This window comes from Carassius carassius, chromosome 20 (genome assembly GCF_963082965.1).
Source record: "Carassius carassius chromosome 20, fCarCar2.1, whole genome shotgun sequence".
In the NCBI taxonomy this organism is placed as follows: Eukaryota; Metazoa; Chordata; class Actinopteri; order Cypriniformes; family Cyprinidae; genus Carassius; species Carassius carassius.
The window spans coordinates 26550386-26563458 of NC_081774.1; the positions used below are offsets into that span (position 1 = coordinate 26550386).

The following is a 13073-nucleotide window of genomic DNA, read 5'->3' on the forward strand; positions in this document are numbered from 1 at the left end:
GGTCTCTTAGCTGTCCCCAAAACAAGGTTACGATCCAGGGGTAACAGGGCCTTTTCTTCATATGCCCCAAAATTGTGGAACTCTCTCCCAACTGACATTAGGGTTGCTAATTCTTTAGCTGTTTTTAAAACCTTGCTTAAAACATTCTTTTTAAGGGAAGCTTTTATTTGATTTGCTTTTTTTATTTGCTTTTTATTATATCTTGTATTTTATTGTTGTGTTTTTTTTCTTTTATGTAGTTTTCTTGGAAAGCACCTTAAGAAAGCAATTTTAAAGGTGCTATACAAAATAAATGTATATTATTATTAAGTTTGCTTCTGGCAAAAGAACAAAGAATCCCACCAGCTAAAGATTATGATATTCAGTTTTTTAGGTCCATTCAGGGGTAACCAATCCTGTTCCTGGAGAGCTACCATCTTGCAAAGTTCAGCTCCAACCCTGATCAAACACAAATGAACCAGCTAGTTCATCTCTTCAGTAGCACTTGATAATTACAGTCTGGTGCGTTGGAGCAGTGCTGGGGACTGAAGTCTGCAGGTATGTAGATCTCCAGGAATTAGGCACCTCCTGATGTAGTTCAATGCCTTTAAAAGTTTCATTCTTTGGTTTGGGGTTTGTTCAAATTATTAACCCTCAATATGAGGAATAGTAACAATAGTGGTCGCCATAACGAACTCAAATTAATGAATAAAAAAAGGGTAGGACAAAGCACATACTGGTTTACCAGAACTGATGACTTCAGACCAGATAGCATAAACCTGAACATACTCTTTGTTGTGTTTGAGAGCCAAATGATCAGACTCAAAATAATAGACATCTGGATCCTCCTCTTCCTCATCATCTTCCTCAGCCTGAGTGGCCAGCAGCTCTTTGGTGGATCTCGACACTCTACTTTCCGACATGCCAACCTCTCCACTGACCCCTGCTTTCTCTGAGAGTTCATTGTCTGCCTCGCTAGAAAGCCCCAGTGCATGGTGGGGTAGGTCTTTATGGCTGGTGTCCTCAGAGGAAAGAGGAACCGGCGTGGACTCCTCCTTCAGCGAACTATTGTCTATGTGTGGGGAACTGGGTTTGGGGGAGCTGGCTTTGAGCCCACTACCAAAGGCAGCGCGGCGCGGTGAAGTCCTCAGAGTGTATCGGTGTTCTTGAAGCTCTGTGAAGGAGGGGGGCTCAGCAGGCAGCTGGGAGGCAGTCAGCACCATCGTTTCTCCTGAGATATTCGAACAGTTGTCAGAAGGGTCCTGCGGCTCAGCCTGAAAGCTGCCGTTGGTGCTCTCTTCTCTTGCTAGCTCATCGTGAGCCTGGCCGGCATCCCTTACGACATCCACCTCTACCTCCATCTCGGGTTCCCGGGACAACACGGCCTCGGCAGCTTCCTCGAGCATGCAGTTTCTCTCACAGTCAATCTGAGGGCTGTCGGACTCATTGGATTGCTTGGGATGAGGGGATCTACAAGGCACGATAGGGTCGGGGGATGAGGACGCAGCCTGGCTGCCGTTTAACAGTGAAGGACTGTTGGTAAGCATGGCAGGGGAGGCACAGGGCTCCAGAGGTAAGGCTGCAACTTCCAAGTTCTCCTTATGGAGTTCAGTGAGGCCATTGGTGGCCTTGACGTTCTCGCCGGCCTGCGGCAGAGGGCCGATCTCCTCCACCGGACCGTCCTTTTTCTGCTCTGCCTCTTTGTCGAGGCTGAGCGGAGGGTCAGAGGACACGTTCGATTTGGCGCCCTCGTCATTTTCCTTCAGTGCAGCGGGATCAGGGCTCTCCGGTTTGAGAGAAGGTTCCTCCTCAACCCCCTGCGATTCACCTGAACGGGGGCAACGTTTGGATCTCTTCAGAGCAGGGGAGGCTTCCGGCACACCCCCAGCCCTAGGATGCTCGCAGTTGTCCGATTTGTCAGACTCTTCCTTATCCGAGCTCGGCAAGCCTCGCTTTCCGTAGGATGGCAAGGGCTCACCCTCCGCCTTGTTCTCAGCTACCTTTCCGACCTGTGCTCCGATCTGCTGGTGCTGCTGACAGTCCTGCTTCTTCTTGGGCGAGCGGGCTCTGGGCACAGGAGGCGGAGAGCTCTCTTCCGGCTGGGCAATGCTGCGGTTCCTGAGTGTTCGACCACAAAAGTTCTCATCCAATCCATTTATCCCCACTGATGATCTTGTGACGCGCGAAGAGCGGGATGCGGCCATACTATGGTGGGTGCCTACTGTCTCCTCATCGTGGTGCTCTCTCCTCAGCAGCAGAATGTGGGCACCTGAGGGACACGACGAGAGAATAATTACATATTCAGATTTGAAGTTAAATGGATTTGAGACTTTCCTATTCCTAGAGCTTACAATTAAAAAGATAAATTAATAAAAAAACTCAAATAGAAAAACAGCTATAAATCATACAGTTATAAATCCATTAACATATTTTTGCTGGTCACAGTAACATACAGTTTCCCGTTTATAATCTTCAAATCATTCTATCCAAAGCTTCTGGGACAATCACAAATCATTCTTGCTATTTCGGTAAAAGCTTGTATTTGTTAGCCAGCTAGATAACTTCAACTCTGTGTCATATTTAAAAAAAACACATGAAGATGATTTAATAAAAAAGATAAAGACTTGATGGACCAAAGAGAACAAATATGGAAAAACGAGGTAAAAGAAGCATTTAAGATTAAGTTTAAAGATGTGAGCTAATCTGTTTGCTGGATGTTCCTCTACAGAGGATTGAGACAGAGCTGGAAGAAAGTAACTTATGTGTCAAGAATGAGAGTGCATTCATGGAATATCTGGAATTTCTCTAAGCAGAAGTTCCATGGCAAAAGGAAAGGGACGCTTTTTATGCTAGTAAAAAATATCAACTAGATTTCTGGAGAAAACATGAGTGATGTCTGTCTGTGCAAAAGCTGTAACCACAATTCCAAGGTGCTGCTATGCAATTATTTACTGGTTCAAGATAGAAGATCCCGCCAAAGATTTTTTGCTCACTTGAAAAAACTCACAGATCAACCCAGTGCTTTCTTTCTTTCTCTGATTTTATTATTTTGGGGTATATGCAATATCAATGACATATAGGCAAATATCACTAACAAGATTCTCACAATAGATCTTTAATGAGCACAATTTTAGTGGAAAATCCTTATCGCAAGTTCTTCTCTCTTGCTCTCACTGTCTTTGGGTTGGGTAAAACAAAGTCAAACATACACCACTGGAGGAATAACAACCTATGGGCAAGCTATGATCTACGGCTATCAAATATTTTATAAATGCGTTTGATATATAAGAGGTTATCTGAGAGTTTGCAACAAGCTATCAATCTACTTATCACACATGTGCTCTCTAGACTTTCCCAGGTGTATTGAGCCGCAGATGTGATGGGGGATGGTCTGTATTTAAGCTGCTTCTTATTTGAGCTATATAGTGCTTTTCAACAATGGCCAATACAACACAAACCTTCAGTCTTGAAAGACTGATCATGAGTGTGTCTAATAAAGTCCATAAGTAAAAATTATTTAGCACCAAAAATGCAAGTTGGCTGGTAACTCTAGGGACTGCAAATGTGCATGATGTAAACGGAGTTATAACAATCTAAACGTCAAGACAAAGTATATTGTGTGTCTTCAAGTCAATGTATACAGCTATGCTCCGATTTTTGTTAACAGAACCATCCATTGATTTCAGCACATACATGTCCATGAAGACTTGCATAAGTGATTTTAAGAGGTCCAAGCACCCAAAATAGCCATGCAACAGACTCATGACCAACAGAGTACACTTTGAAAGGTTTGACCACTCAACTGTGCAAGATGGAGCAGAATGAAAATAAATGTGTAAACCTGGATCCTTAAGTGTTACATCTGATTCAAATCAAGTGGTCAACTAAGAAAAACAGAAAGGTATTCCTCTTGGAAAAAACTCCCAATAAAATTTTTAGAGACACAGATTGACTCTCTGCCAGCAGGTGGCACTTAAAGCCAGGGGCGTAGCCATCTTTTCAGAAGTGAGGGGGACAGAATATATATATATATATATATATATATATATATATATATATATATATATATATATACAAATGCAGGTATATATGTATATATATATATAAATGCAGGCTTGGTGAACAGAAGAGACTTGACTGGTAGTGGATATTATAGGCAACTTTAATTATTCTCGAATTTCTAGCTTTTAATTGGCTTAGAAATCTATAAGAGCTGGACAATAACAAATAATAATGACTTTTTTTATATATACTACAAACACTTATCACATAAAAAGGCAGAATAGTTTCTATACTGTAATAAATCTGTCGATTAGCACTGTTTTGTTCATATACTGGACGAATTTCCTTGATATTAAAAGTGTGTGTGTGTGTGTGTGTGTGTGTGTGTGTGTGGTGTGTACGTCCCCCGCGTAATCTACGCATTTCCTTGGTTTCCGCTGTAAACAAATTAGTGCTGTATTATTAACTTTAATATACATTATACAGAGACAGAAAAAATACCATCTAAACTTTTCTAAAGACAATAAGTTCCCCTCAGACATACATTCATATAAACTCTAAAACCCCTAATTGAACCGCGATTTGTTTAGCACTTCAACCGATTTAAATGGTCACATATTTTAATCGTTTTTCAACCGGCTTGCAGTTAAACGGTACATCCCTAATCATTACTTACATTAAACCACTCAATTCGTATGGATTACTTTCACAAAGTCTTGATGACTTTTCAACACATCAAATTTCTGTGAAATGGACTTTCATTTGAGGGACAGAAGTGTCTCCAGTTTCATTACAAATATCTTTATTTGTGTTTGTATTCTTTTAAATGTTTTAAAAGTCCAATTATTAATTGAAGAAGGAAAGAAAGAAAGAAAGAAAGAAAGAAAGAATAAAAGAAAGAACGAACAATACAAGACACAAAATAACATTTAATGGTACATTTTCTCAATTCATCAGCCACCGGCATGCGTGCAAAAAGCTAATTTTAGACCCGGGGCATGACAAATGAAGCAGTCAGCCCAAAGACCAGTGCTTACAGAATATGATATATTGATATGAGAACAGTGAAATGCGCCAAATCTGCAAGGCAGCAGCAAAAACAAACCACATTTCATTTGGGGGAGCTTCACAGGAGACTGAAGGGAGCACTGGGCTGGTACTGTCGTCTGCATTACTCAATTAGTGTGGTACTAAAGTCAAACAGAAGCTTAAAGTGTGACAAATTAGATTACACCATATCAAATTTCTCAATGCCTCCATTTCTGCTAAGGCCTTGCAAGAGGATACATCTAGGACATAGCCTATGCAGTCGAAAAAAAAGAAAGAAAGATAATTTTAGGTTTTATTACAGCCAGAACACTTCCAAACAGCTTGTCCTTGAAGAACCCCCCCCCCAGTTTTTATGAAACCATAACTTTAGATCACTCACATTAAAAAGGACACTAAAGACCACACCACATTCTTCAGTCTGCACAATCACTGTCATGTGCCATTAGTGTGATCTGAATCATGAGAGGCTCTGAATAAGATTTCACACCCCTGATGTTAGTTTTGCTTGAGAAATGAGAGGCACCTGAGGACAGTCTTACACTCATCCCATATTCACACTCCACTGAAGCCTCCTGGTGAGTGTCTAATGTGATTTGACCATGCATATAAAAAACGAGACAGAAAACAGACAGAAGGGGTGTTGTCAGGCCTGAATACTAAAAGCGCCAAAATGGTTAGAAAACATAATTACTACCCATGTCAGTTTAACTGCTACAGTGGGTTTTTTTTGACCCTGTGCTGATTTTGTAAGTTTGTCCACTCAGGGCTCAACAACAAGGACTGCCAAATGGCCCGGGACCAGCAAGAAAGAATATTGGGACAGTAGACAGAATTGTCCCCTGCACGGCGCTAGGGGGGAGCTTGATAGCCCCACCAGAAACAGCCCCACAAGGATTTCCTAATGATGTGCCTGTTTTTTGTTGTCACTTTCATTACATTGAAAAAAATAAAAAATAAATAAATAAGCAATTCACTATAGAGAAAGTGAAAGTAAAAAAAAACTGATGGAGCTTTCTAACCCTGCATATTCTTTGAGACTGACAGACTAAACTAATTCAACATATGCTGATAACGGTATATAACTGTCTTAAATTATTACCTTAATATTTCTTGTGTCCTGTATAGTGAAAAATATAAGAAACATATTTCACGTTAAACAGGTTACTTGTAACATTTGTGCACAAAATAAAATTACTATTTATTTTCATTGATGACTGCAGTGTAAATTTTATGTCTATATAATTCATTGTATAAATAAAAAATAAAAATAAAAAAACTTTTCAATGAGTAAGCAGGCTAATAGCTTAAACTTTAATTATACTCACAGCGCGTCATGCAGTGATGCGCCATTAAATTATATAAATGTAAATTAATAATAATAATAATAATAATAATAGGTAGTGGTTCAATGGCTCACAAAACTCAAGGTTCGGATCATATTACGGATTTTGAGTCACGGATCGGATCATTTTTCGGATCAGCAAAAATAAAATAATTTAAAAAAAGACCCGGGGTGAAAGCTTACTTTAAGTACTTCTACACCACAGCAACTAATTAAATTAGTAATAAAATGTTTTTTGGGCATTTTTACCTTTAAGTCATTTTTTTCTAAAAGTGTGAACCATCTTTTAAGTCAGACTCTTGCATTTGGGTTGTTACCAAACAAATTAAATCAGCATCAACAGAATTTATCTTTGCAATGCAGAGGAAACACAGAAGCTGCATTAGAAGTGTCATTTACATGCATTTACACACTATTGAATGCAGCTCAGAGGGACATGGAGTACCTTAACCTGCAGTTATAAATGCATGAATAATGTTTTGATATTTTAAACATACAATATTGAAAATGTTTGAAATTATAAAAAAAAATAAAAAAAAGATACCTTAAATGTGCAATTAAAACCGCCAGTAGGCGGCAGTAAGTCACTGTTAATAAGTAGGCATGGAACAGTTCTCAGAAAAAACCCTGAACCGTTCAGTTCTCCACACACAGTTCGGCACGTGCTGGGACCGCGGTTCAACTTAAATCTGACAAAGCACCTGTAAGATGATTTATAGCACGTAAAACAAACAGGGTTCAACTAATATACGTTTCTGTTGATGGATGCGCATTCTGGCTTCCCAGACATTACAACAACAGTGATGAAAAAAAAAAAAAACCTTGGACAAACCATTATGAGCAGCCATTTATTCCGTCATCACCCGGGTGGTAATAGCGTGCCCGCACAGATGAGACCTGAACAGCACACATTAATATGTGTTTAAACTAAACTCATTTAAGCTTTGCCAGGTTTAAACATTTAAAAGACAAAGGACGCGAGCTCGCGCACGCAGTGAGATTTGTGTACACACTCATCCGAAGCGCGCAAACCCACGCCTCAGAACGGACACGCAAATATAAGCTATCTCTTAAGGATTGTGTTTAAATGTACAAATTCACAAAAAAAAAAGTCAAAATGCCCATTTTGGTAAGTATCCTACAGCAGAGTTAGCCCTAACTTCATTCAATTTCTGTACCTAAAAACTAATGCTAGATGTACCTAAAAAATATCAAATTGCACATCATTAAAACTACAATTACGAAATTATTGCATACCATACATGTTGCACAGCCCTATGTTTAGATTTTTATAATGCATCATCTTCTTATCTATCCACCATCACATTTAAAGCTCTGCTTGTTTGCAGGGTAAAAACATGGGTCGATTTTCACATTGTTCTGAAATCTGAAAAAAACAACAGTTGTATTGTACAGGTCTAATACAGGCCCATTTAAAGATGCCAAAAACATCTATATCAGTGGTTTTCAACCTGTGGGTCACGATGGTATTGCAGGTTTAATATTACTATTAAAAGAAATAATAATATTGTTCATATATGTAAAAATGTCTGTCATAACATAACATCATTTCATACATAGAATTAAATAAGAAAAAAATAATACTAAACTGTTACTGTGCTTCCACTATTCGAGCTCGCTGAAATGATTCAAGAATAAACCGCCAATTTGTCTTAGATATTTTTGCTGCATATGCTACAGAACAACAGCAGTTGTGCGAAGCGGTGCCATGCAGCCAGAGTTATTTTCTGTTCATTGCCAGTTCAATCAATAAAGACGGTTAACAATCTAGCTACTTTGTACTAAGTTATTAACCCAACAATAGCGGGGTCAGTTAATTTTTTTGCAGTGGGCCACGCAAACATATGTGTTTGGTTGTGTGGGTCGCGAATTGAAAAAGGTTGGGAACCACTGATCTATATGATTCAGAGAAGGCTTGGGAGAAAGTGCTGTGGTCAGATAAGATCAAAATTGAGCTCTCTGGCATTAACTCGACTCGCTGTATTTGGAGGGAGAGAAATGCTGACTATGACCCTAAGTACACCATCCCTACAGTCAAGCATACAGGTGGAAACATTATGCTTTAGGGCTTCTTTTTGCTAAGGGTACAGGATGAATTCACCACATTGAGGACTGGGCCATGTACAGTCGTGGCCAAACGTTTTGAGAATTACATAAATATTGGAAATTGGAAAAGTTGCTGCTTAAGTTTTTATAATAGCAATTTGCATATACTCCAGAATGTTATGAAGAGTGATCAGATGAATTGCATAGTCCCTCCTTGCCATGAAAATTAACTTAATCCCAAAAAAACCTTTCCACTGCATTTCATTGGTGTCATTAAAGGACCTGCTGAGATCATTTCCGTAATTGTCTTGTTTACTCAGGTGAGAATGTTGACGAGCACAAGGCTGGAGATCATTATGTCAGGCTGATTGGGTTAGAATGGCAGACTTGACATGTTAAAAGGAGGGTGATGCTTGAAATCATTGTTCTTCCATTGTTAACCATGGTGACCTGCAAAGAAACGCGTGCAGCCATCATTGTGTTGCATAAAAATGGCTTCAGAGGCAAGGATATTGTGGCTACTAAGATTGCACCTAAATCAACAATTTATAGGATCATCAAGAACTTCAAGGAAAGAGGTTCAATTCTTGTAAAGAAGGCTTCAGGGCATCCAAGAAAGTCCAGCAAGCGCCAGGATCGTCTCCTAAAGAGGATTCAGCTGCGGGATCGGAGTGCCACCAGTGCAGAGCTTGCTCAGGAATGGCAGCAGGCAGGTGTGAGCGCATCTGCACGCACAGTGAGGCCAAGACTTCTGGAAGATGGCCTGGTGTCAAGAAGGGCAGCAAAGAAGCCACTTCTCTCCAAAAAAAACATCAGGGACAGATTGATCTTCTGCAGAAAGTATAGTGAATGGACTCCTGAGGACTGGGGCAAAGTCATATTCTCAGATGAAGCCCCTTTCCGATTGTTTGGGGCATCTAGAAAAAGGCTTGTCCGGAGAAGAAAAGGTGAGCGCTACCATCAGTCCTGTGTCATGCCAACAGTAAAGCATCCTGACACCATTCATGTGTGGGGTTGCTTCTCATCCAAGTGAGTGGGCTCACTCACAATTCTGCCCAAAAACACAGCCATGAATAAAGAATGGTACCAAAACACCCTCCAACAGCAACTTCTTCCAACAATCCAACAACAGTTTGGTGAAGAACAATGCATTTTCCAGCACGATGGAGCACCGTGCCATAAGGCAAAAGTGATAACTAAGTGGCTCGGGGACCAGAATGTTGAAATTTTGGGTCCATGGCCTGGAAACTCCCCAGATCTTAATCCCATTGAGAACTTGTGGTCAATCCTCAAGAGGCGGGTGGACAAACAAAAACCCACTAATTCTGACAAACTCCAAGAAGTGATTATGAAAGAATGGGTTGCTATCAGTCAGGATTTGGCCCAGAAGTTGATTGAGAGCATGCCCAGTCGAATTGCAGAGGTCCTGAAAAAGAAGGGCCAACACTGCAAATACTGACTCTTTGCATAAATGTCATGTAATTGTCGATAAAAGCCTTTGAAACGTATGAAGTGCTTGTAATTATATTTCAGTACAGCACAGAAACAACTGAAACAAAGCTCTAAAAGCAGTTTAGCAGCAAGCTTTTTGAAAACTAATATTTATGTAATTCTCAATTTTTGGCCACGACTGTACTGTAAAATCTTGGACAAGTCGGTGGGGGCGACATTGCAAGTATTGTACATTAATTCAAGTATATTGTGTTTACAGAAGAAGAAGGTTTGAATACAATGGCGGGCGAAGAGGAAAAATTATGCGAACTTATACGTATTCATCCACATTTATACGATAGTTCATCGCAATTACATTCAAAGCAATTCATCAAATTTTGGCGCCGACATCCTAAAATACTGGAAATGTCTCTCCTCGTCCAGGCTTTGCATGGGAAGCACCAGAGACACAAACTCCCCATCCTGATCTCTTTTTTGATTTAAAGGGCGAACATACCACAGTCTATCTCTGCGTTGCCTTTGTTGCCGCCGATGTAAAATCAGCAACAGAATACACTCCTCTTCAGTTGCCATTGTGATTTGAATATCACGCGACCCGACTCTACTAATATCACCCGACTCTACTACCCCCTGTTGCGTGAGCGGTGTATTGCATACACGCATCGCCCGTGACGCTTGCGTCCACTGTTTAGACTATGAAAGGGATTCTCGCGTTGACTATGTAACGGCCATAAGGATTTAGAGAAAATCTGTAAACAGGAGTGGACCAAAATCCCTTCTGAGATGTGTGCAAACCCGGTCACCAACTACAAAAAAAAAAAAAAAAAAAAAAACGCCTTTCCTATGCGTTTGCCATCAAGGGTTTCTGCACCAAGTACTAAGTCAAGTTTTGCTTGGGGATCAAATACGCATTTCACTCACTGAAATGCAAATAAATATCTAACCTTTATATAATGTATTTTTTCTGTTTTTTTTGGGTTCGTATTAGTCTCTATACGTTAAAATAAACCTACCTTTTATTTTAAAAATTACAAGACCCTTAATTTTTTTGTAAGTGGGCAAACTTACAAAATCAGCAGGGGATTAAATAAATATTTTCCCCACTGTAGATTTTATTTTTCTCCTTGTAAAAAGACCATAAAGGACCTGTTTTTCCATACAGCAAATTAAGACCTGTGGTTTGAACTGGAACAAAGACATATAGGCTGAAATATATACTTCTAATATAATGGAAACCTTTGTCTTCTTTTCCCTGTCCTCTCATTTATTGCAATTTACTGATCTGATTTTTTGAAGGACAATTATAATGATCATGGTTGTAAATTAAGAGGGGAAAACTCTTGTTAGTGCCAGAGTCCCCACTAATGTCATCACATACACTACAACCCTTCTGACATGAGTCATTTGTGCATAATGACGTTATCTGGGAACTCAAATATGAGTAAGCGAAGGTTAGGTTGCATGTCCTGGTATAAAGGAGTAAAACCTTAAATAACAGACTACAGTGGGTGATGTAACAGCATGTTCAAATCATTTCATAGCATAAAAATCTGAAAATTCACTAGGATCAACTTTATTAAAGCCGTGCTTCTCAAGAAATGGGCAAACTTCCAAAAAAAAAAATCTAGATGCTAGGTTAAACACGACAATACGTATAAATCTCTTTGGAATAAAGTCTGCTAATACATTTGAACTCAAAACCTTAAAAAAATAATGAATTACAAATATAGATGTCAGTCCTTGTTCAGTTTTAACAAAACCAGAATCTCCAGATTGCAGCCTGCATTACTTAACACTAAACACACACTGAGACCCCAGCAGCCCATCTGTGCAGCGGCTCTTATTGTCCTTATGACAGCCAATGGAGACGCTTCATGTCATTGTCTCAAGACAAACCTGAACAGTTAAAGGTATAAAGAGTCATTCACACATTATGTATCCTCATATTATTCCAAACCAGTGTGCTGTTCATATTTTACAGGGGATACTACAAAAGGATAGGTGAATTAGTCTTTATGACTTGTGCACTAGCCTATATTTCAAGTCTTCCTGAATTGGAATGAAATTTAAGTCAGCTCGACCAATATGAGCCATCTCGACAATGGCTCATATTGTTAGTTTACAGCACATCAATGACATCAATGCTAGCTAGGGGCTGCACCAACTAATCGACTTCAATGCTCTGCTATGAAGCTTTAAGCTTGACGTCAACTTGTCGCTGGTCCTATAGAGGGCGCAACAGGATAAGAAATCTTTGAAGGACTTTCACATTTACACTTCGTTTCCAAACAATTAAGCAGACAAATAAATGCATACTCTGAAAGTGCTCCACAAGACGTGTGATTGGATGCTCGAAATTGAATGGAAAAGGTATTGTCAACACGGTTCTGTGATTTCTCAATAAGCTAAGAAACTGAAAAGTTCAAGCATATATTTTAGGGGTGCACCGAAATTTCGGCCTCCGAAAATTTTCGGCCAAAATGGCATTATCGCTTTCGGGCCGAAATAAAAAAAAAGCCGAAAACGTAAACCGAAAATGAATGTCACCCGCCCCTCCCATCCGTGCGCAAGCGCTTAGGTTTCACTCACGGTCGAGCTGTTATCACGCGTCTGCCTATCAAAGATTAAGCATGTCAAAGGGCTGTCACAATCAAAAAAAGCTTGTCACAAAAGCTGCACAATCGATCGGACCAACCAACACAAGTTTCGAAAACGAAAACAGGGAATCGATTTTAACGGCCTTCTCTCGGAGCGCGTCCAGCTCATCACTATACGCTCGCAGCGAACGCGCGTCACACAGCAACTGCAGGTTCTGACACACACACACACACACACAGAGCCTATTAGTGCATAATATCAATGTAGCCTTCAGTAATGTTTTTCATTGATGTTATGGCAGTCCACATTGCTGACTTGTGCGCGTCTCAAGCGCCCTCTTTACGTTCGCCCTAATGCCTGTTTAGTTGTCGGTGGATTTGCCTATATTTGGCGTTGAAAAACGGATCAACGCCAAATATAGGCAATTTACTAACGATTCATTGAACACTTTGCCTATGTCTCAAAAATCGAACAGGATTTTTTTTTCACAAAAGTGACAGCCCTATACGAGAGGACACCAAAGTTGCAATATGTAACATTTGTTCTGCAAAAATCTCCAAAATTGTGGATTTTTTTGCACAAT

General features: G+C 39.9%; 1 protein-coding gene across 2 annotated transcripts in view; it reads right to left on the reverse strand.

Annotated features, from left to right (window-relative positions):
* Positions 1-13073, reverse strand: part of LOC132096750 (ZZ-type zinc finger-containing protein 3-like) — a 40354-nt gene that overhangs the window by 25026 nt on the left and 2255 nt on the right. For both annotated transcript variants that reach the window (XM_059502336.1, XM_059502337.1), the window contains exon 2: positions 769-2248. In XM_059502336.1, coding sequence (XP_059358319.1) covers positions 769-2183 — 1415 coding nt within the window. In that variant the 5' untranslated portion in view covers positions 2184-2248. The remainder of the gene's footprint in view (positions 1-768; positions 2249-13073) is intronic.